This window comes from Dendrobates tinctorius, unplaced genomic scaffold (assembly GCF_039654945.1).
Source record: "Dendrobates tinctorius isolate UK_male_01 unplaced genomic scaffold, ASM3965494v1 ptg000043l, whole genome shotgun sequence".
NCBI classification, from domain to species: domain Eukaryota; kingdom Metazoa; phylum Chordata; class Amphibia; order Anura; family Dendrobatidae; genus Dendrobates; species Dendrobates tinctorius.
This window is the reverse complement of record NW_027361711.1, coordinates 10527501-10551754: the sequence shown is the minus strand read 5'-3', so window position 1 is coordinate 10551754 and position 24254 is coordinate 10527501. Positions and strand designations below refer to the sequence as shown.

The window sequence follows — 24254 nt, the reverse complement described above, 5'->3', positions numbered from 1 at the left end:
TGTTCTGTATTGTTGTTCCTGGGGAAGGCAAAAAAAATCCACAGAGTAGAAGCCAATTTTCTCCATAGGGAAAAAAATTCTTTCCCCTAAGCTGAGTCAATCATCTACCGAGAATATTATGTTATTCGTAACCTTCTATCAGGGCCGGACTGGGACTAAAATTCAGCCCTGGCATTTGAAGTTACACAAGCCCACTAGTCACATGGTGACTATATAATATTTTTGTAAAGTTGTAAGTTACAAGCAGTGAGAGGAGATTAACACGACTATATAACATGTAGTCACAGCTGTGTCCAGTATTTCAGCTCAGTCCTATTTATTGCTTTTAGGTACAGTACTCCTCCCAAAGCTCTGTCCCCTTTTGTACGCACGGTGACAGAATTCCTGGCAGAACTGCTATCCATTGGGCAACCAGACCCCCTGGTCATAGCTGCCCCTATCATACCTCCCAAGTTTTGAGGAAGGGAAAGAAGTAGAAAGACTGCGGCGCGTGCAGCGTGCCGCTGCAAATTTTAGGCCACGCCCAGCCACACCCATTCTGCAACTAGTCACACCCATGTCCACGCCTAATCGCACCCATTTAGCACTGCTGATCACACTGACTTGTACTGAGGGCACAGTGGCTGGCATTATGGGCACACTGACTGGCACTAAGGAAGAGAGAAAACAGTGAGAGAGAGAGAAAAAAGAGAAAAAAAGAAAGAACAGAGAGAAACAGAGAAAGAATAGAGAGAGAAAGAAAGAAGTAAAGGAAAGAAAGAAAGAACAGAGAAAGAAAGAGAGAAAAGTAAAAGAAAGAGGGGAAAAAAAGAACAGAGAGAGAGAGAAAGAAAATGAGGGAAAGAACAGAGAATGAGAAAGAAAGAACAGAGAAAGAAGGAAAAAGAGAGAAAGAAATAAAGATTCTATAAAGATACTATAGCAGCCCGGCTCCCATTGTAGTGCCCACCTGAGCCTCCCGATGCAGGACATATCATGATCCGCTCACATGGCCGGCATCCCCGATTCCAAGGCGATCCTGCTGTCTGCGCTGTCGGAGGAGGACATGGTGATGGAACTGAAGCATTCCTAGTTCTGTTACAATCTCCTCAAGAAATTATCTCATTTCTGGTCAGCTTCCAGCACATCGCTTCAGGTGGAACATCGTGTGTGTTTTAAAATGCTCCTCGGGGCTCCGCCGTGTACTCCTGTGTCCGTGGGAAAAGCCCGCTTTGTATGCTTCGTACACACTTGGCTCCGCTCCGTTCATCCCATACACATATGGCTCCACTCCGTACACCTCGTACACGCGCGGCTCTGCTCCGTACACACACGGCTCCCCTCCGTATACCCCATACACACGCGGCTCCGCTCCGTACACCTCGTACACGCGGCTCTGCTCCGTACACCTCGTACACGCGGCTCTTTTCCGTACACCTCGTACACGCGGCTCTGTTCCGTACACCTCATACACACACGGCTCTGTTCCGTACACCTCGTGCACACGCGGCTCGGCTCCGTACACCTCGTGCACACGCGGCTCGGCTCCGTACACCTCGTACACACGCGGCTCGGCTCCGTACACCTCGTACACACGCGGCTCGGCTCCGTACACCTCGTACACACGCGGCTCGGCTCCGTACACCTCGTACACACGCGGCTCGGCTCCGTACACCTCGTACACACGCGGCTCGGCTCCGTACACCTCGTACACACGCGGCTCGGCTCCGTACACCTCGTACACACGCGGCTCGGCTCCGTACACCTCGTACACACGCGGCTCGGCTCCGTACACCTCGTACACACGCGGCTCGGCTCCGTACACCTCGTACACACGCGGCTCGGCTCCGTACACCTCGTACACACGCGGCTCCGCTCCGTACACCTCGTACACACGCGGCTCCGCTCCGTACACCTCGTACACACACGGCGCCTCTCCGTACACCTCATACACACACGGCTCCTCACCGTACACCAAGTGCATGCGGCTCTGTTCCGTACACACACGGCTCCACTCCGTACACCTCGTACACACGCGGCTCCTCTCCGTACACCTCATACACACGCGGCTCCTCACCGTACACCAAGTGCATGCGGCTCTGTTCCGTACACACACGGCTCCACTCCGTACACCTCGTACACACGCGGCTCCTCTCCGTACACCTCATACACACGCGGCTCCTCTCCGTACACCTCATACACACACGGCTCCGCTCAATACACCCCATACACACACAGCTCTGCTACAGCTACCCTGTAAACCCCCACCTGACCCCACACATACTTATCTCATCCAGCACCATGACAACAACACAGCAGAGTCTTGCAGACACCAAGAGGCAGGGCTGCGCGCACAGGACCTGTGATGAGGTCACAGGAGGGGGCGGAGTCAGGCGTCACATGATCAGGGGTCTGGACAAAGGCTCCTGATGATGTGACCCCCTGACTCCTCCCCTCCTGTGACCTCATCACAGGTCCTGTGCACACAGAGAAGGCAAGCAGCGACACTGTGAGTGGCTGCGGAGGCGGGGGGGTCTCATGATACGGCGAGGATGGGGTGCGTGGCGGCTTATCTTCCTGCAGTGCGGGAGGAACTTGGAAACTATCACCGCCGTGCCCGCAGAGGGCCGGCGGCAGGAGCAACAGTGGCCGCAGCAGCTGCCGCCCGCGGCCCACATGACAGCGGCCCAGCGGGAAAATGCCCGGTTGGTTATATTGCCAATCCGGGCCTGCCTTCTATACTGTTACTCACAAGAAAAGCATCCATTCCTTTCTTAAATTCATTCAGTGAGTTGGCCATCACCACTTCCTCAGGAAGAGAATTCCAGAGCCTCACTGCTCTTACCGTGAAGAACCCTCTTCTATGCTGGTGCAGAAATTGTCTTTCCTCCAAACGAAGAGAATGCCCCCTTGTTCTTGTCACAGTCCTTGATACAAACAGTTCATTGGAGAGATCTCTGTATTGCCTTCTGATATACTTGTACATATATATTAGGTCTCCCCTAAGGGTACCGTTACACCTAGCGATGCACCAGCGATCCCGACTAGCGATATGACGCAGTCAGGATCGCTGGTGCATCGCTAGGTGGTCGCTAGTGAGCTGCCACTCAGGCAGATCTTACCAGCGACATCGCTGGGGACGGGGATCGCTACTTACCTGTCAGACGCGGCGATCCTGCGTCCTCCCGCCCGGCTCCACGCGTCGCTCGTCGTCACAGCAGGAAGCGCCGCAGGAAGTGACCGACGAAGAATGGTCCAGCAGCTTCTCGCGCGATCAGCGATAACCAGCGGGGGAGCCGGTCGGAGGTAAGTATCACATGCAGCGATATCGCTAACAATATCGCTGCAACGTCACAAAATCGGTGACTTTACAGCGATATTGCTAGCGATATCGCAGTGTGTAACGGGGGCTTTAGTCTTCTCTTTTCTAGAGTAAATAGACCTAATTTTGATAACCTTTCTGGGTATTGTAGTGAACCAACTCCATTTATCATTTTAGTAGCCCGCCTTTGAACCCTTTCAAGTTTAGTAATGTCTTTCTTGAGCACCGGCATCCAAAATAGCACACAATACTCCAAGTGTGGTCTGACGAGTGATTTGTACAGAGGGAGAACTTTGTTTTCATCTCGTGTCCCCAGACCTCTTCTAATGCATCCTATGACCCTATTTGCTTTGGTGGCAGCTGCTTGACACTGGGCACTCCAATTTAGCTTCTTATTGACTAAGATGCCTAAGTCTTTTTCCATGTCTGATTTCCTCAGTAGTTTCCCATTTAGTAAGTAATTGTAGCATCTGTTTCTCCTTCCCATGTGCATAACCTTACACTTATCTGTGTTAAACCTCATTTGCCATTTTTCAGCCCAATTCTCCAATTTACTCAAATCTGTCTGTAGTTGCAAACTGTCCTCCTTTGTGTTAACTACCTTACATAGTTTTGTATCATCTGCAAATACTGATATTTTACTGTGAGCCATCCACTAGATCATTAATAAATATATTAAATAGTAGGGGGCCCAATACAGAACCCTGTGGTACCCCACTAGTAACACTGGCCCAATCTGAGTATGCACCATTAATAAGCACTCTTTGTTTTCTATCACTAAGCCAGCTACCTACCCATCTACACACATTTTCCCCTAGCCCAAGCTTTCTCATCTTACTTACCAATCTTTTATGTGGGACAGTGTCAAATGCTTTAGAGAAGTCGAGATAAATGACATCCAATGATTCTCCTTGGTCCATTTGAGAGCTTACATCCTCATAGAAGCTGATCAGGTTAGTTTGACAGGAGCGATCCTTCATAAATCCATGTTGATATAAAGGTAAACATTTATTAACATTGAGATATTCCTGTCATGGTTTGAACAGGGTTCTTGCCCTGCACTCACAGGGTTAAGTGTTCGTGGCCTCTTTCTGGATCTGGGAGGGGTATTTATACTCACTCTTTACCAGGGTTCTCTGTCAGCTATACTGTTCTGGTGTGTCTGACCCCTGGTGTGCGTGTATTCTGCGTTGCTTGTTTGCTTCCCGTGTATGCCCCGGCCTGTTCCCTCACTCTGTACTCCGTCTCTTGCTTTGGTACTATTGTCTTCTCCGGTTCTGACCTCCTGGCTTGGTTATCGTTACTCCGTTACAGTTTGTCCCTGTTGTACAGTCTATTGCCCGTTCTGGTTTTCTGACCTATTGCTACATCCTGACTATCCATTCTGTCTAACCCTTTGGTACTGTATTGCTATCTCATGTTTTGACCCTGGCTTCATCTGGTTTCTGTCTCTGTCTATGCCCCTTGGTAACATTGTCCCGCAGTTACCTTTCTAGGAGTTTCCCTGCAGCTCCTAGCTCTGTGGAGCTTAGGCCACGCCTCCAGCAGTCATGTGCTTCAGGTCCTGATACTCTGAAGCATGCATCGTCACCGCTGCTGCCCTGCTCCACAGGTATCTTTGAGCACTGTCTTTGTACTCAGGACACCCGCACTGGCTCAGTGAGCAAGTGCAGTGCGGGGCTCCTGACAATTCCATAATGGTATCCCTTAGAAACCCTTCAAAAATTTTACCCACAACAGATGTTAAGCTTACTGGCCTATAGTTTCCAGGTTCCCTTTTACACCCCTTTTTGAATATTGGTACCACATTTGCTTGCCGCCAATCAAAAGGAACAGACCCTGTTTCTATAGAGTCTTTAAATATAAGGCATAGAGGCCTGTCTATCACATTACTTATCTCCCTTAATACCCGAGGGTGAATGCCATCAGGGCCTGGTGATTTGTCAATTTTAATCTTACTAAGGCGGTTCTGCACTTCTTCCTGGGTTAGGCAGGTAATACTTAATGGGGAGTTTACATTATCACTCTGCATTTCCCCTGGCAAATCCTTTTCCTGTGTGAACACTTGAGAAAAAAGTATTTAAAACATTTGCTTTTCCCACATCGCTCTCTATGAGTTCACCCTCATTGTTCTTTAAAGGGCCGACACCATCAATTTTAATAATTTTACTGTTTATATAATTAAAGAATAGTTTGGGGTTTCTTTTACTTTCCTTAGCAATGAGTCTCTCAGTTTCCACTTTTGCTAAATGAAAATAAACATTTTTGGGCTAAAGTAAAATTTTTGTGCAAAAAATGTTATTTTTCATTTTCATGGCTCTACATTATAAATTTCTGTGAAGCACCTGGCGGTTCAATGTGCTCACCACACATCTAGATACTTTCCTTACGGGGTCTAGTTTTCCAAATGGGGTTACTTGTGGGGAGTTTCCACTATTTAGGCAGATCAAGGACTCTCCAAACGCTACATGGCATCCTGTCTCGTTTCTAGACATTTTTGCATTCAAAAAGTGAAAAAGTGCTCCTTCACTTCCGACCCCTGCCATGTGCCCAAACAGTAGTTTTCACATACATATGGGTACTCAAGAGAAATTGCACAACATATTTTATCGTTCATTTTTTCCTGTTACCCTTGTGAAAATAAGAATTTAGGGCTAAAGTAACATTTTTGTGAAAAAAAAGTTACGGTAAATGTTCACTTTTTTTCACATTCCATTTATTCCTGTGAAGCACCCGAATGGTTAATATATTTCTTGAATGTGGATTTGAGGAGTTTCAGGGTTGCATCTTTTAGAATTGTCACTTTTGGGTATTTTCTGTCATATATGCCTCCCAAAGTCACTTAAAATGTGATGTGGTCCCTAAAAAAAATGGTTTTGCAAATTTTGTTGTAAAGTGCAGCCAGAAAAGCAGAACTCAAACACCCAGAGAAAAGGTGTGTCTCCTGTCGCTTGGCAGAAAGAGAAGCCAACAACAGAACACAAACTCAAGGGATCAAATCCCGGAGCATGACAGTGTCCCCCTTTTACGAGGGGCCACTGAACCCTTAGAGATCCCCAATAGCTGATGTCGCTTACAGACCCCAGGTGACCCACATGCATATTTTTCGCATCAACAGAGGAATTATCCACCGGACTGAAACTTTTCCACATAACGCAATGTTGCCGTTGATGTCTGACATGTCTACAACCCAACACTCACTCCCCTTCACACTCCGGAACAAAACTACGTGATAAAGCATCAACCTCAACATTCTTAGTAAAAGGGAGATATGCCACAGAGAAAATGACTGTATCTGCACAAACATGTATTTTGCCGGTAACAATGTTTGGAGCAAACTTGTTTCTTTTATAACTCTTTTAAAAGTCACAGTTAAGTTATGAAATGTTACTGTTCTTCATGTGACCATCTAACAATCTACCAATGTTATTTTATTTCCACAAAGCAGTCCATCATCATCATCACAATACACAGATCTCAGCTTCTACATTGTCATGCCTGTACAACGTATCATGAAGTATCCATTGTTACTAAAGAATATCTTGAGCACAGATGCACAGGACAAAGACTCACGAGATGCAATGCAGAGAGCCCACGACACCATGAAGGAGGTGAATGTCAACATCAACGAGAATAAGAGACGCAAAGAAGTTGGTGAGAAATGTTTTAGTAAATGACACTTAATGGAATGGTTTTAATTTAAAGGCACCAAAGAGGCAAGATACTACAATTCTGAAATGATTTATTTTAAGGTATCTTATATAAAAATATTGGCGTATATTATACTGGGCCAAAAAATTTCCTGCTGGATGTAGTTGATGTTTTGTGGGAAATGAGTGGCTAGATCCTTGCCGCTGAGGTTGGTGATGGAGGTCTGTGCTTTAGGGCTCAGGAGGAAGTGTAAGGTTTCAAAAAGTCTTTTGGATTGTAAAGGGCCTGTCACACTAAGATATCGCTAGCAATATCGCTATAACTAGTGACGTTATAGCGATATTGCTAGCGATATCGCTGTGTCTGATACTTACGACCGGCTCCCCCGCTGGTTATCGCTGATCGCGCGAGAACGTTCAGGACTGTTTCTTGTCATCAGCTTCCTGCAGCGCTTCCTGCTGTGAAGACGAGCGACGCGTGGAGCCGGGCGGGAGGACGCAGGATCGCCTGGTGTGACAGGTAAGTAGCGACCCCCGTCCCCAGCGATGTCGCTAGTGAGATCTGCCTATGTAGCAGCTCACTAGCGACCACTTAGCGATGTACCAGCGATCCTGACAGCGTCAAATATCGCTGGTCGGGATCGCTGGTACATCGCTAAGTGTGACAGTACTCTTAGCTAGTGAAGTGATGAGGGTGGTGAAGTATGATTGTTTGGCCAGATGAAGGACACAGTTATAAGTTTTGAGCATGAACTTATAGTGAATGAAATCCTCTGCTAAAAGCAATTTTCTCCACTGACGCCCTGTGCACCTTCAGCATGGCTGAGGAAAACGTGTGTGCATTGTGTGCCAGGGTTGCTGTCAACATCCACAGCGCTTGTGAAAGTATTCACCACCTGGACTTCTTACCTATTTTGTTACATTACAATCTGTGTTTAAATATTTTTGTAATCGAATTTGTGTATTATGCATCAGCACGAAATAGTCTGGTGAAGTGAAGTGAGAAAAATGTAGGCACAAATTAAATTTATGATCAATTAACTCAAAATTGGCATGTGCATATATATATATATTCAGCCCTTTTTCTATTAAGCCCCTAAACATTTCTGGTGCCAGCAATTACCTTTATAATTCACATGCTTAGTGAAATTAAGTTTACCTATGTGCAATCTTAATGTCATGGTCTGTTAGTATATACGCACCTTTCCTGAAACGACACATAAGCTGCAGCACCATTAAGCAAGAGGCATCACTAAGCAAACAACTTGAAGACCAAGAAGATCTCCAAACAAGTCAAGGACAAAGTTGTTGAGAAGTAAAAGTCAGGGTTGGATTGTAAAAAAAAAATATCCTAATCTCTGATGATTCTTTGGAGCACCATCAAATCCATTATCATCAAATGGAAAGAACATGGTACCTGGTACCACAACAAACCTGTCAAGAAAGGGCCACCCACCAAATCTCTAAGTCTGAGCAAAGGAGGGCATTAATAAGAGAGGCAGTATAGACCAAAGGTAACCCTGAAGGAGCTGCAGAGTTCCCAAGTAGAGACTGGAGTATCTGTCCATATGTCCGCAATAAGCCATATACTCCACAGAGATCGCCTTTATGGAAGAGTGGGAAGAAAATAGCCTTTACTTACACACAAAAAATTGTAAAGCTCGTTTTGAGTTGGCCAAAAGACATGTGAAAGACTTCTCAAATATATGGTGGAAGATGCTGTGGTCAGATGAGCCCAAAATTGAACTTTTTGTCCACTAAGGTAAATGCTATGTCTGGTGTCAATCCAACACAGCTCATCATCTCAAGAACACTATCCCCATAGTGAAACATGGTGGTGGCACTATTATGCTGTGGGTACGTTTGGCGGCAGGGAAAATGGTTGGAGTCGAGGGGCAGATGGATGATGTGAAATACAGGGATATTCATGAGCAAAACCTATTTCAGTCTGTCAGTGATTTGAGACTGGGACTGAGGTTCATCTTCCAACAAGATAATGACCCAAAGCATACTGCTATAAAGCAACACTTGAGTGGTTTAAGGGGAAACGTGTAAATGTTTTTGAGTGGCCTAGTCAAAGCCCAAATCTTAATCCAATTGAGAATCTATGATCAGACATGAAGATTGCTGTTCACCAGAGGAAACCATCTAACTTGAAGTAACTGGAGCAGTTTTGTGTTGAGGAATGGGCAAAAATCCCAGTGGCAAGATGTGGAAAGCTCATAGAGACTTATCTAAAGCGATTTTCAGCTGTAATTGCCTCAAAAGGAGACTCTACAAAGCACTGACTATAGCTATAGGCAGTGAATAGTTATGCACACTTAAGTTTTCAATTATTTTGTCCTATTTGATTGTTCACAATAGAAAGAAAACCAAATGTTTACAGCTGTAGGCATGTTCTTTACATGATACAAAACCTACAAGAGACAAAATGAGCAAAAACCCTGCTGTAACTAAATAAGTAAAAAACAAAAATGCATTTAAATAACAGAGGTCTTAGTAATACTGTTTTTGATCAAAAATAGCATAAAAGCCATCCTACCATCAACAAGGTGACTCTGATCAGGGCGGTCCTACACTGTCTAATATTAAAAAAACCTTACCATGTGTCAAAGTTGACCTCAGTGTGTGAATAAGGGCAAACAAAAGGACCGGATCCCAGCTAGTGGACACCAGTCTGGGGAAGCCTTTAAATACAATTTCCAGCTCAGGAGAGGGAGGCCACACCCCGGCTTGCACAGAATGCAAAAAAATATAAAGAAAAAACACATAAATTGAGCTGGTTTTGAGTTGGTATACATGCAGCACATAAATGCATGTTCACATTGGTCGTAAAGCATACAAAACCTACAATAGACAAAATGAGCAAAAACCATTCTGTAACTAAATAAGTAAAAAGCAAAAGTGCATTTAAATAATACAGAATATTAATACTTGAACTGATGCAAATCCTGAAAAAAACCTGTGAAATTCCAGGTTGTGTGGTAACAAAACTTGAAAAATGACAAGCGGGTGAATAATTTTGCAAACCACTGTAAGACCAGTTGTTACAATCTTATTATAAATTATTGTCGCATACATCTCTATACATCTCTATTCTAGCCTTTCAAGGGTCTGTTTCTACATATGTAACAGTCATGGCAGAAAGTGTTGGCACCCTTGAAATTCTTCCAGAAAATTATTGCACTTACAGATGTTTTGTTATACACATGTTTATTGCATTTGTGTATTGGAACAACACAAAGAAACAGACAACAAAAAAGGCAAATTGTACACAATTTCACACAAAACCCAAAAAATGGTCCAAACAAAATTGTTGTCACTCTCAACTTAATATTTGGTTACGCACACTTTGGAATAAATAACTGCAATCAATTGCTTCCTATAACCATCAACAAACTTCTTACACCTTTCAACGGGTAACTGAAATAACTGTTTATATATACACTAAAAGATTGAATGTTTCTCCTTCGTCTCATTGGGGGGGACAGAGACTGTGGGTGTGTGCTACTGCCGTCTGGAGGCCGACACTAAGTATACAAAAAAACAAGTTAGCTCCTCCTCCGCCGCATACACCCTCGCCCCGATAGCGGGCGGAAACCAGTTTTTGCTTAGTGTCTGATGGAGGCACACGCAGTCTGGGTCTCCCCAGACTATTTTTTTTTTTTTTTTAATATTTTCTTGCTATGAAGAGGAGACAGGGGCGACGGACCCTAATGAAAGGGTCCGATCTCCCCCAAACATCAACGGGCGAGCACGCGCGAGTATCGCCTCCGCGTATCCTTTCCCACACCGAGGGACATCTCTGGGACTTTTCCCCAGACATCTATTTTTTCTTTTTTTATTTTGGAGAAGATATGACAGGGGCAACACATCCTATTGAAAGGATCCGATTTCCCCAAACCATCAACGGGCAACCACGTGCGAGTGTCCCTCCACGTCTCCTCTCCCGCGACGTGGGACAATATGCCAGACTTAGCCCTCTCCACCCCTAGGTAGCGAAACCATGGGCTTGCACAGAGGCACAAGACTAGTCTGTGCGGCCCCACTGCTACACCAACGCTAGACGGCGGTACTGCGTGGTGGCGGACGGTCCCTCTCCTCGCCCAGACGAGGCGAACGGAGATAGGGTGCCTGCACCGTCCGAAGACGGATTACCTCAGGGTAAGAAGGTATGGTTGGGGCTCCTGGGCAGCGTGAGGATCCAGGCCAGGGCTGCTCGACGAACGCTCCAGGTGCTGGAACCGGCTCCCCTTTCCTGCCTGCGGTGTCAGCAGCAGCGCCTAAATTTAGCCCGCGACTTCGGCCTAGGCCGCGGGGGGAAGGCCCGCCCCCGACGTGACATCAGATCCGGCGCCGCCTCCGGGTCCAGGGCGGGCGCTGGATAAAATTGAGGCCCCGGCTTCAGAATGGGGTAGGCCGCGCTCAGAAAGCATCGCAGCCTACCTAGGGAGATCAGCAGCAGCAGGAGCACGGGGAGACAGCAGGAGCCCGGGTAAGTGCGACCCCGTCTTGGCCACACTAGGGCAGGTTGTCCTCCTTCTCCTCATACCCCTGTATCCCTTAAAAAAAATAATAAAAAAAAGAGAGTGAGAAAGTTGGCCGTTTTTTTCTGCAAGTATGTCTGGAAAAAGGAAGAAACACACTTTCCTTTATACCGCATGCGTTTCCTGTGGGGCTGTGTTCCCGCGAGCGCAGACTATTAAAATATGTGAAGCCTGTAGTTCCGAACGTGCCCAGGAGCCCTCCCCTCCAACGGAGCCCAGGGGGTCAGATCCCCCCGGAATGGGCGTTATCACTGTCTCGGTCTATGGCTTCACTTACGAAGGCGATTGAGACTCTTCAGGCCCCGGATAGGGGTAGAGACAATGGCTCACCTGTTTGGGAGGGTTCATCCACCTCACATGAGCCGCCGGCCTGCAGGGGCCGCACTCTCTCTAAGGAGACGTACAGGGAAAGATCCCATATGGCGTCTCCGGGCCCCTCCGGTGCTTCGGCATCCGTGAGTGCGGCGTCTCGCTCTCCGTCACCATTGTCTGGGAGCGAGCAGAGTTCGGATGAGGACAGGCAGGAATCCTTGGATCTGGATAACCCCGGGTGTCGGGAGACGGTAGACAGTCTCATTGAGGCGGTCAATTAAACTCTAGGTATTGAGGAGGATGTCTCCCTGACCGCAGGGCATAAGATATCTTTTAAGAAGGCCAGGCGACCACATAGGGTGTTTAGCACTCATCCAGAATTCGAGGACATGGTGCAACGGCACAGGGAACGTCCAGACAAGCATTTTTCGGGACAAAAAAACGCTAGAGACGAGGTACCCGTTTGCACCAGAGCTCTGTAAGAGATGGGCGGAATCTCCGATTGTGGATCCCCCAGTGTCACGCCTGGCCTCAAGATCGTTGTTGTCAGTGCCTAGTGGTTCTTCCATTAAGGACCCCACGGATCGGCTTATAGAAGGTTTAGCCCGCTCGGTGTGAGGCATCGGGATCAGCGCTTTTGCCTTCATTCGCGGCAACATGGGTGGCCAAGGCCATGATGTCATGGTCAGAGTCTTTGAATAAAGTCCTGCAAGATAGAGACTTGCCAGTAGAGGTGTCTGAGATAGTCACTCGCCATCGCGATCTGATTTGCTATCTAATGCATCCTTGGATGCGGCTAATTGCGCGGCGCTAGCGGCAAACGCTATTGCCATGAGGAGAGCCTTGTGGCTAAGGCTATGGCGGGCTGATTCGATTTCTAAAAAATCGTTAATGTCCCTGCCATATCGGGGTAATCGGCTTTTTGGAGAGAAGCTAGACAAGCTTATTTCAGATGCCACAGGGGGAAAGAGCAGCTTTCTCCCACAGCAGAAGAGTAGACCGCCCTTTCGTCAACCGCAGGCGCGCTTTCGAGCATTGCGCGCCCCAGGATGGGCGGCAGCGGCCGGTTCTACTGCCCCAGCTCGTCACAACCAAGACAGAGAGCGCCAGGTCACGTATAGAGCCAACCCGCTGGGGAGGATGCGGGGCCGTCCACCCAGGTCAAGGGGAGCTAGGTCCCAGAGGCCCGCAGCAAAATGACTTGAGGCATCAGGTACCCGAGGACAGCAGAGTAGGCGGTCGTCTGCTCAGGTTCCGCCACGTCTGGGTCAAGGTGGCACACGACGCATGGGTGGCAAAATTGGTGTCATTCGGGTACAAGATAGAGTTTATCGGACACCCTCCAAAGCTGTTTTTTCATTCCTGGCTTCCCAAATCGGAATCCCGGGCAGAGGCGTTGCTAGGAGCCATCAGGATTCTTCTGCACAATTTTATTCCAACCTGTTCGCGGTCCGAAAAGAAAGACGGAACAGTAAGACCGGTTCTGGACCTAAAGCTCCTAAACAGGTTCATCAGAGTCAGGCACTATCGGATGGAATCCCTCCGGTCAGTGATATCGGCCATGGAGCAGGGAGAATATTTGGCCTCAATCGATGTTCAGGATGCCTATCTGCACATCCCTATTTTTCCCCCGCATCAGAAGTTCCTTCGTTTTGCGATCAATGGCCGGCATTTCCAGTTTGTGGCTCTGCCGTTCGGGTTGGCCATGGCACCCAGGGTATTCACCCAGGGTAATGGCGGTCGTTATGGCCATTCTTCATTCTCGGGGCATAGTAGTGCTGCCATACTTGGACGACCTTTTAGTGAAAGGGCCGTCCTTTCAAGCTTGCGAGGAGAATGTCAGAATCACGCTGGATACTCTATCCCGCCTGGGATGGTTGGTCAATGGGAAGAAGTCAGCCCTTACCCCGGCTCAGAGGATCCCATTCCTAGGGATGATTTTCGACACTTTCCGAGGGTTGGTAATTCTCCCTCAAGACAAGGCTCAGGCGCTCCAGCAGGGAGTTCGGAGTCTTCAGCAGCCAGGCCCTCACACGATTCGATTTGGGATGAGGGTTCTAGGGAGGATGGTAGCAGCAATAGAAGCAATTCCGTTTGCGCAATTTCATCTTCGCCCCCTGCAACACGCTCTTTTAGCAGCATGGGACAGGAGTCCGTTCTCCCTAGATCATCAGTGCAGGTTGTCCTTTCAGATCCGGCGGGCACTTCAATGGTGGACGCGCGACTCCTCTCTCCTTCAGGGGAAACCCTTTCCTCCAGATCAATGGTTGGTGGTCACAACCGACGCGAGTCTTCTCAGTTGGGGAGCAGTATTTCGTCACCACACAGCACAGGGGCAGTGGTCTCCCCTGGATGCTCATCTGCCGATCAACTTGTTGGAGATTCGAGCAGTGCGGTTGGCGTTGCAGCATTTTCAACACTGGCTAGTGGGTCGCCCAGTCCGGGTCCAGTCAGACAACGCCACGGCAGTGGCGTACGTGAATCACCAGGGAGGCACGCGCAGCAAGGCAGCCATGCGCGAGATAGAACATGTTCTCCGTTGGGCCGAGAAGCACCACTCGGTAATCTCAGCAGTTCATATACCAGGCGTGGAAAATTGGGCAGCAGATTTCCTGAGTCGGCAGGGGGTCGTGGCCGGAGAATGGTCCCTACACCCCTAGATTTTCCAGCAGATTTGCCAACGGTGGGGAACTCCGGACGTGGATTTGATGGCCTCCAGGGAGAACGCCAAGGTGGGCAGGTTTGTTGCCCGGTCCCAGGACCCGCGAGCAATCGCAGCGGATGCTTTGGTTCTTCCATGGAGCCAGTTTCGGCTCCCATACCTGTTTCCCCCGCTGCCTCTTCTCCCGAGGGTAATCAGAAAGATCAAGATAGAGAGGGTTCCGGCAATTCTGCTGGCTCCAGACTGGCCCCATCGAGCTTGGTACGCGGATCTAGTACAGCTCCTCGCAGACGTGCCATGGCGTCTACCGGAACGGCCAGACTTACTGTCCCAGGGGCCGATCTACCACCCGAACTTAGGGGCCCTGTGTTTGACAGCATGGCCGTTGAATCCTGGGTTCTGACCCAGGCGGGGTTTGGGCGTGAAGTGGTGGCTACGATGGTTAGCGCCCTGAAGCCGGCCTCGGCGAGGATCTATCATAGTACTTGGAAGGTTTTCTTTCTCTGGTGTCGAGAGCACGGGGTTGCGCCTCTGTCCTTCTCGGTTCCCAACATGCTGGCTTTTCTGCAATCAGGCCTAGACGCAGGTTTGGCCCCGATTTTCCCTGAGGAGACAGATCTCGGCCTTGTCTGTCTTGTTCCAGCGAAAGATCACTAGCAATATGCAGGTCAAGACATTCATTCAGGGGGTCTCGCATTTAGTGCCCCCCTTTAGAGCTCCCTTAGACGCCTGGGACCTTAATCTGGTTCTGGGTGTCCTGCAGGAAGCTCCTTTTGAGCCATTGCAGGAAGTCGGATTGCCATACCTTACCAGGAAGGTCTTGTTTTTGGTAGCTATAACCTCTATTAGGCGGGTTTCGGAATTGGCAGCCCTATCCTGTAGAGCGCCGTTTCTGACCTTTTTTAAGGATAAGATAGTCTTGAGACCACCTCCGCCGTTCCTGCCGAAGGTTGTGTCCTCGTTCCATATTAATGAGGACATCGTTTTGCCTTCGTTTTGTCCAGCCCCAGTACACAGAGTAGAGAAGGCACTCCACACGCTGGACCTAGTAAGGGCCCTCAGGAGGTATGTGTCAAGGACAGCACCTTTTCGCCAGACAGACTCGTTGTTTGTGATCCCCGAAGGGCGCAGGAAGGGGCTCGCAGCCTCACGGTCGACCATAGCCAGATGGATTCGCCTTACTATTCAAGAGGCTTACCGTATTAGAGGCGCGCCGGTTCCATCTGGAATAAGAGCGCACTCGACTCGGGCAGTGGGCGCCTCTTGGGCGCTTCGGCATCAGGCTTCGGCAGAGCAGGTATGCAAGGCGGCAACATGGTCAACCCTGCACACGTTCTCTAAGCATTACAATGTGCATACTCAGGATTCGGCGGATGCGAGCCTGGGTAGGAAAATTCTCCAGGCAGCGGTGGCACACCTTTGAACAGGTAGGCATGCGGTGTGGATTGATGAGTTGCTCCCACCCAGGGACTGCTTTGGGACGTCCCACAGTCTGTGTCCCCCAATGAGACGAAGGAGAAATATGGATTTTTGTGAGTACTCACCGTAAAATCCTTTCCTCCGAGACGCTCATTGGGGGACACAGCACCCACCCTAATAGCCAGTTGGCTTTTGTTTATTTTAATTGGTATAATTCTTTATCGTAGGGTGGTCCTTTTTTCAGACATATGATTTTCTGCGGTAAGGCTAATTCGCTTTCAGCTTCTCCTACTGCTTTTGCACTAAACTGGTTTCCGCCCGCTATCGGGGCGAGGGTGTATGCGGCGGAGGAGGAGCTAACTTGTTTTTTTGTATACTTAGTGTCGGCCTCCAGACGGCAGTAGCACACACCCACAGTCTCTGTGTCCCTCAATGAGCGTCTCGGAGAAAAGGATTTTACGGTGAGTACTCACAAAAATCCATGTTTCTAGATCTAGAATGATACATTCGGTCTGAACTCAAAGGTTAGATTATGTAGTGTTCCCATGTCTGAAGTTTACAGTGTTAAATCTAAAAATGTAGCAGATCCCAAGGAAAGTGATAGGCACTCCAAACCTAGGGGATTCAACCCACTCTGTAGAAGACCCTAACTGATTGGCAGGCTTATTTTTACTTTCTTATGCAGCATCCTCACATGATTCTTGTCACACAGTTGCGATATAGGTAACACAATGACCCTCTGGCTTTGAGGCCCAGTGACAACTATGACTGCAGTCCCCTTTAGCTCAACTTGATGAGAAGTAAAGTGTTTCCATTCCTTCTTTCGCATTATTCTTTACAGGTTCCATTTACCAAATCTGTGACTGACTTATAGAAGCAAATATTATGTACAAACCATTATCCTCTTTTTTTCTTGAAACAGCTAAAAAGTACCTGCAGTTTGACCAGCGGACTATAAAGGAAAAGGTCTCAACGCTGAACACTCACACTATATCTAAGAAGTCTCAACGTGTAAGTCTGTTCATCAAGCAAGAGGCTGGCATAGTACCCAAGGTAAGACTTTTCAACCCTTTTTCCACTAATTCAAACACATAAGTAAATAATTAAACAGCATGGACAGGTGAGCATTTATTGTAGAACTAGATGGAGGCCTGATGCTATCGCATCGGGAGGGCGGTAATGTCTCGATGGGGGCAGGCTTTGCAGCATTGAGAATCTCTCTCCCCATGTGCTCACCCACCTATCCACTCTCTCTTTTCCCATGTGTTGACTTCTCTCGTCTGTGCTCTCTTCTTTGACCTGTCTATCCCATGTGCCATCCCCCTTGTCTGCTGTCTCTCTCCTTCCTGTGCTGTGTTCTCCCCTCATGTGCTGTCCCGTTTGAGCTGTCTCCCCCCTGTGCTCTGTCTCTCTCACCCCTGTGTCTGACCGTGTACAGAACATACCACAGCTCCTGGGCAGGGGAGGAAGCAAAAGACAGTACTGACATTACAGCAGGAGATTGCATAGGATACATTTTGTGAAGTAAAATATTGTTTAAAAACAGTCAGTGAAATATTTTACCTCACAAAATGAATCCTCTGTGATCCCCTGCTGTAATGTCAGTATTGTCTTTTGCTTCCTCCCCTGCCCAGGAGATGTGGTATGCTCCTTACACGGTCAGACACAGACAATTTTTAAAATGAACTTTCGTTCGTGGGAAACCCCTTTAATGTGACTGGCTTCCTCTGCCTGTAGACACGTCGCGCATCTGCCACCGGGATCAGCCGAATGATTCACTGCGCCTGCGCAGAATTCGCACAGGCACAGTGTGACGGTGTTCTGCTGGTGGTACTACGCAAGAGGCTGTGTGAGAGTGCGAGTGTGTGTGACTGTGAGAGTGTGTGTGTGTGTGTGTGTGGTGCGTATGGCATATAGAGTGTGTGTGTGGTGCAACGGTGTTCCTCTGGTGGTACTGTGCAATAGGTTGGTACCAGCAGTAGTTTCCATATTGAGACATACATCACTTGGGTGTCCCAATATGGCGGTCGGTGAACTTCCTCTGCTTGGAATTCTGGGACACGGTGACATCTGGACAGAACAGGAAACGAAAACATTACAAGGCAATTATATAAATAGATATAACAATATGACGTCCATCTTCCCAAGGATTGAATATCAGATTAGATGAAACTTAAGTGAAAGTCCTCCATTGCTTCACCAGTTTTAAGGGAGTGGGAAGAAAAACAATTCATACCAAAGCTAAAATTCAAAATACCTTTAGGAAGATCTTCTCTAAATTGGAATTTGGTTAAAGAGCAACCGTTCTCATGAATGAAAAAATGTGAAGCAAGTGTAGGCCTAATCGCCAATAGTGATTGACACATACTCACCAGGCAGACAGGACAACTGGAAATTACACCTAATCAGATCCAAGTGCCTCTACCTGACTCATCCATCTTAGATTTGTGGAGAAAAAATTCACAGAATTAGGTAACAAACAGCAAAGAAAACAAAAAACGCAAACAAAACAGAAGCCAGAAGAATCTCTATGGCTTCTAGGAAGCAACTCTCCAATTCTCAGAGCCCCAAAGAGTATAAAAACAAAGTTGCAGATTCATCAAGATCAGAAATGGACCCATGGACTGTAGAAAACAAAAAATACTCATAATCTGAAGAGATCCAGCAATATTACAAAAAATATTAATTTTATTATTACAATATTTTCAAAAATAGTAAACAGCAATGCCCAGTAGAAGACACGAAAAAACACTGATAGGATTATGTATCGCCACTACAATCTATTGCAGGGGTCCTCAAACTTTTTAAACAGGGGGCCAGATCAAGGTCTCTCGGACCATTGGTGGGCCGGAATATAGTTTAAAAAAAGATTAGCACCAAATTCATATGCACACTGCACATATCTTATTTAGAAATCATAAAACAAAATAGGAACAAATACAATATTAAAAATTAAGAAGTAAAGTTAAATCATCAAACTTATCGATTCTTTTGGGTTCTTCGAATATCCTACACTTCGAGTCAATTTTTTCTCTTTCTTGATATCATTGTTTCCTTGGGATTCAAAATTGCTATTAGTAAAATACCAACATATATACAGCGCTACAAAAACAATATACCAGCAATAAATTTGCCCATACAGAGACATACAGACTGCACTGCCCATCATTGCAGCCTGATCAGTGCCCATCAAAGCAGCCTGATCAGTGCCCATCAATGCAGCCTCACCAGTGCCCATATTGGTGGAACTCCACTTTTACCTCAGGCTCAGACTAGTGTGGTGCAAGAATCCCCAAGAGGCAGCATTGGTCCCTAAAAGGCAGGTAAATGTCCCCAATAAGCAGAACAGGTCCCCAATAGGCAGAACAGGTCCCCAATAGGCAGCACAGGTCCCCAATAAGCAGGTAAATGTCCCCAATAGGTAGCACAGGTCCCCAATAGGCAGCACAGGTCCCTAATAGGCAGGTAAATGTCCCCAATAGGTAGCACAGGTCCCCAATAGGCAGCACAGGTCCCCAATAGGCAGGTAAATGTCCCCAATAGGCAGCACAGGTCCCCAATAGGTAGCACAGGTCCCCAATAGGCAGGTAAATGTCCCCAATAGGCAGGTACAGGTCCACAATAGGCAGGTACAGGTCCCCAATAGGCAGGTACAGGTCCCCAATAGGCAGATACAGGTCCCCAATAGGCAGATACAGGTCCCCAATAGGCAGGTAAATGTCCCCAATAGGCAGGTAAATGTCCCCAATAGGCAGCACAGGTCCCCAATAGGCAGGTACAGGTCCCCAATAGGCAGGTACAGGTCCCCAATAGGCAGGTACAGGTCCCCAATAGGCAGGTACAGGTCCCCAATAGGCAGCACATGTCCCCAATAGGCAGGTACAGGTCCCCAATAGGCAGGTACAGGTCCCCAATAGGCAGATACAGGTCCCCAATAGGCAGGTACAGGTCCCCAATAGGCAGGTACAGGTCCCCAATAGGCAGGTACAGGTCCCCAATAGGCAGGTACAGGTCCCCAATACATAGCACAGGTCCCTAGTAGGCAGGTAAACGTCCCCATTTTGCAGCACAGGTCCCCAATAGGACCCGGAGTTAAAAAGAGAAAAAAAAAAAAAAAGTACTCACCTATGTCCCCCGCTGTTCTGAAGAGGCGCCCGCTCGTCTCAGTCTTCTTCCGGCACAGGCGGCGTGACGTCATTAGGCCGAGCAGGCGGCGTGATGACAATCACGTCGTCTGTGTGGTCTCTGCTGCATATTGAGGGCTTCACAACGCCTTTCCTCGGCGCCTCGTCCTGCACTCTGCAGTCTAGTTCTTTAGTGGGCATGTCAGGGGGGTGGCAGTGTTTGTGAGCTGCAGCGCTGATTGGTTCATCACGGCTGCAGCACTGATTGGTTCACCACGGCAGTGAGGGCGGTGCAATCAGTGCGGTTAATGTCAGCCTGGCCAGGGGCCGGATAAAAGTCCTTCGCAGGCCGCATGTGGCCCGCGGGCCGTAGTTTGAGGACCCCTGATCTATTGTATACCAAATCATGCAGCATAAATATTTTACAACTTGAATGGATATAAATATTAAAGAACAGTGTCTGTAAAAACTTAATTCATGTGCCACATTTTCCCTGATATAAAGGGACCAAATACATATCACTTCCAAAGCGGTACCCATTATCATTAAGAATCAATCAATATACCCATATAGCTATACTTTAAGAAATATCACGGCCATGTTTTAGATTAGCCCTTTTTATTTTCATGGCCATGATATTTCTTAAAGTATAGCTACCATATTTTTCGCTTTGTAAGACGCACTTTTTTTCCCCCAAATTTGGGGGGAAAATAGGGGTGCGTCTTACAATGCAAATGTACCTTTTATTGTACCACCGCGCTGGGCCTCCCGGGTGCCGCCGCCGCGCTGAGTCCCTCGGGTGCTGCCGCCGCCGCGCTGTGTCCCCCTGTGCCTGCCGCGACGCTGTGTCCCCCAGTGCCTGCCACCGCCGGGCTCTGTCCCGTGCTGCGTCGGGGGCTCTGCGTTCCATCCATGCCTGTGCGGTGGATTGCTTCCTGGAAAATGGCCGCCGTGCAAGCGCAGATGGAGATCTCGGCATTGAAATCTCGGGAGATGAGATTTCAGCGCTGAAATCTCATCTCCCGAGATTACAGTGCCGAGATCTCCATCTGCGCTTGCTCGGCGGCCGTTTTCCAGGAAGCAATCCACCACACAGGCATGGATGGAACGGCAGAGTCCCCCACGCAGCACGGGACAGAGCCCGGCAGCGGCAGGGACAGAGTGGGCGACAGCACCCCGGGGACAGAGTGGGCGACAGCACCCCGGGGACAGAGTGGGCGACAGCACCCCGGGGACAGAGTGGGCGACAGCACCCCGGGGACAGAGCGGTAAGCAATAAGACGCCTGGATTATAAGAAGCACCACCATTTTATTAAAAAAAATGTTTTTTCCTATTTTTCTCCTCAAAATTTAGGGTGCGTCTTATAATCCGGAGCGTCTTATAAAGCGAAAAATACGGTATATGGGTATATTGATTGATTCTTAATGATAATGGGTACCGCTTTGGAAGTGATATGTATTTGGTCCCTTTATATCAGGGAAAATGTGGCACATGAATGAAGTTTTTACAGACATTGTTCTTTAATATTTATATCCATTCAAGTTGTAAAATATTTATACTGCATAATTTGGTATATTTATATACAATAGATTGTAGTGGCGATACATAATCCTATCAGTGTTTTTTCGTGTCTTCTACTGGGCATTGCTGTTTACTATTTTTGAAAATATTGTAATAATAAAATTAATATTTTTTGCAATATTGCTGGATCTCTTAATTTTCGGGTATCTTTGGGTGTTATTCCGAATAAGGATTGATTTTATGCGTTTAAGTGTCAGCTTTTGGTCAATATTTATTGGGACATCTTGAATTTAATCATAATCTGAAGAACAGACTATTTATACACAATAGATTAAGCAAACTTCCTGCAGAGATAGGGCATCTGTTATCTAACGAACAATTTTTTGACACCCTTAAATAGTTGTTTGATTGCAAATTACAGTCCCACCAATATCCTACCACAATGGCAAATGCCAACATAAAGTACTTGACCACAACAAAAGGAGAGAAAATGAAGAATGTTATCAAAATTCTAGCACCTGCTCAAATCAGATCAACAGTTCTCTGCAATAACTGAATCATTATGACCATATCGACCGATTTGGCCTATACTTACATGTAGATTGATGATTGGGGTTCTGTTGGGGGACCATCACATTCAGACAAAGGCCAACATACTTGACACCGGCCAAAGCAAAGAAGCATATACAGACTACTTTGGTGGAAATTATCTTCTTAATGAAATATACATGCACCACCAAAATTTTTATAAGCATCCAGAACAATGTCCAAATGTGGGAAAAAAACCCTAATATTTCTCAATAGAATTCTTAACTAACACGCTAGCAAAAATGCTTATTCAGATATCTGTGAAACGGATGGCACTTGTCCTCATCAGATCCAAGATCTCTCTTGTCCAAGAACATGATAAAATCCTTTCAAGCTGGCAACAGAGAGACTATCTTCCAGAATCCATCCTTTAAAGCGTACCCATCTTTTTAATTTTTATTTCATAAATCATAAAATGTACATATGAAAATTTGCAAATTTGTAATATATCTGATCAGAAACATTTGCTTCTTTCTTTGCCAAAATTGATCAGTCATAACCAAAATTCTCAATTCTGAGGTAAAATCTGTATTCAGTAAAGACATACTTTCCCATTACTGAGATGGGAGATGATACTTTCATGTGTACTATTGATATATAAAATAAAAGTTAAAACGACAGCTACTCTTTATTGAGGCAGACAGGTTAAAGCCAAACTGTGAAATTTTACATATTAACGATACCTTACAGCAAGTCTCAAGGATCTTTTTTGACCTAGCAGGCAAATGGCAAACTGATTTGCCCTCAACCCCGTCCACCCTGTCTACCTTCCCCACAGCAGGTAGCCAAGCATCAGCTACATTTAAAACATGGGAACGAGCCAGCTGGGAGGTGGGAGCCAAAGAGGAAGGAGCACAGGTTGAGACTGGAATAGAGAAACACAGGACAGACTCTAAATTCATGATACCATCAATGAAATGTAGCTACCTGACACCAGGAGCACTCATCCAGCCTATGCCACTATTGGCACCATGCATAGAAAATTTCATTTTAAAAAATACATGGTGCCTACAGGGAAACATGGTGGTGGCAATACCCTTATGTGAGGCTGCATAAGTGCTTCTGGTGTCGGGGAGCTACATTTCATTAATAGTATCCTGAATTTACAGATGTCTGCTCTATATTGAAATAGAAGATGCTGCCATCACTCCGTGTCCATGATAGGCGTACACTTTACAAACATGACAATGATCCAAAACACACAATAAAGGTCCCTGTAGCATTTCTGAAGAACAAGGTAAAGTGATTCAGTGACCAACCTTTTGTGTTATAAGTTAAAGAATTATTCTATGAAACTCAGTCTAGGGAAAATTTAGGAAATTGTTCTTGTGCTCAGTGAGATTTTGATTTAAATCTTATTCCTCATAGAGGTTGCATTAATTTTTTTGCTGACCACATTATATATACATATATTTGAAAATCTTTACTCATTGCACAGTGGAATGTGTTGAGAGCAATAAAACATAAAAAGAACCAATGTAAATTAAAATTAATATCCCATGGAGGTCTGGATTTGGAATTATACTAAAAATCAAAGTGGAAAATCAAATTACAAGCTGATTCAACTTCAGACACGGAAATGTTGCTCAGTAGTGAGTGTGGCCTCCACGTGCCTCCATGACCTCCCAACAATGCCTGAGCCTGGTCCTGATGAGGCAGTGGATGTTCTCCTAAGGGATCTCCTACCAGACCTGGATTAAGCATCAGTCAGCTCCTGGACAGTCTGTGGTGCAACATGGCATTGATGGATGGAGCAAAACATGATGTTCCAGATGTGCTTGATTTGATTCAGGTCTGGGGAATGGGCAGGCCAGTCCATAGCATCAGTGCCTTCATCCTGCAGGAACTCACGATACACTTCATCCACATGAGGCCTAGCATTGTCATGCATCAGAAGGAACTATGATGCCAATACAGTTGCATGCAGCGCGCACTGGGGGGGCGGCGCTGGTGCCGGGCACTCCTGATTATGGCCCCATAGTGGCCGCGTGTGCTGGGGGCCCTGGTCTACTGGCCCTGATAGCGGGCAGTGTTTGCCGCAGCCTTCGGCTAACACTGCCCGTAATTAAAGTGAAATGAATATTCACCCCTCTCCATGCTCATGGGGGCATGGGGAAGGGTAAATAATC

The 24254-nt window shown here is 47.0% G+C and overlaps 1 protein-coding gene across 5 annotated transcripts in view; it reads left to right on the top strand.

The window, feature by feature from the left end:
• Positions 1-24254, top strand: part of ARHGEF37 (Rho guanine nucleotide exchange factor 37) — a 233486-nt gene that overhangs the window by 136395 nt on the left and 72837 nt on the right. For 4 of the 5 annotated variants that reach the window (XM_073575190.1, XM_073575193.1, XM_073575192.1 and 1 more), the window contains exons 7-8: positions 6747-6955; positions 16814-16944. In XM_073575190.1, coding sequence (XP_073431291.1) covers positions 6747-6955; positions 16814-16944 — 340 coding nt within the window. The remainder of the gene's footprint in view (positions 1-6746; positions 6956-16813; positions 16945-24254) is intronic. The other variant, XM_073575189.1, reaches the window with a different exon arrangement.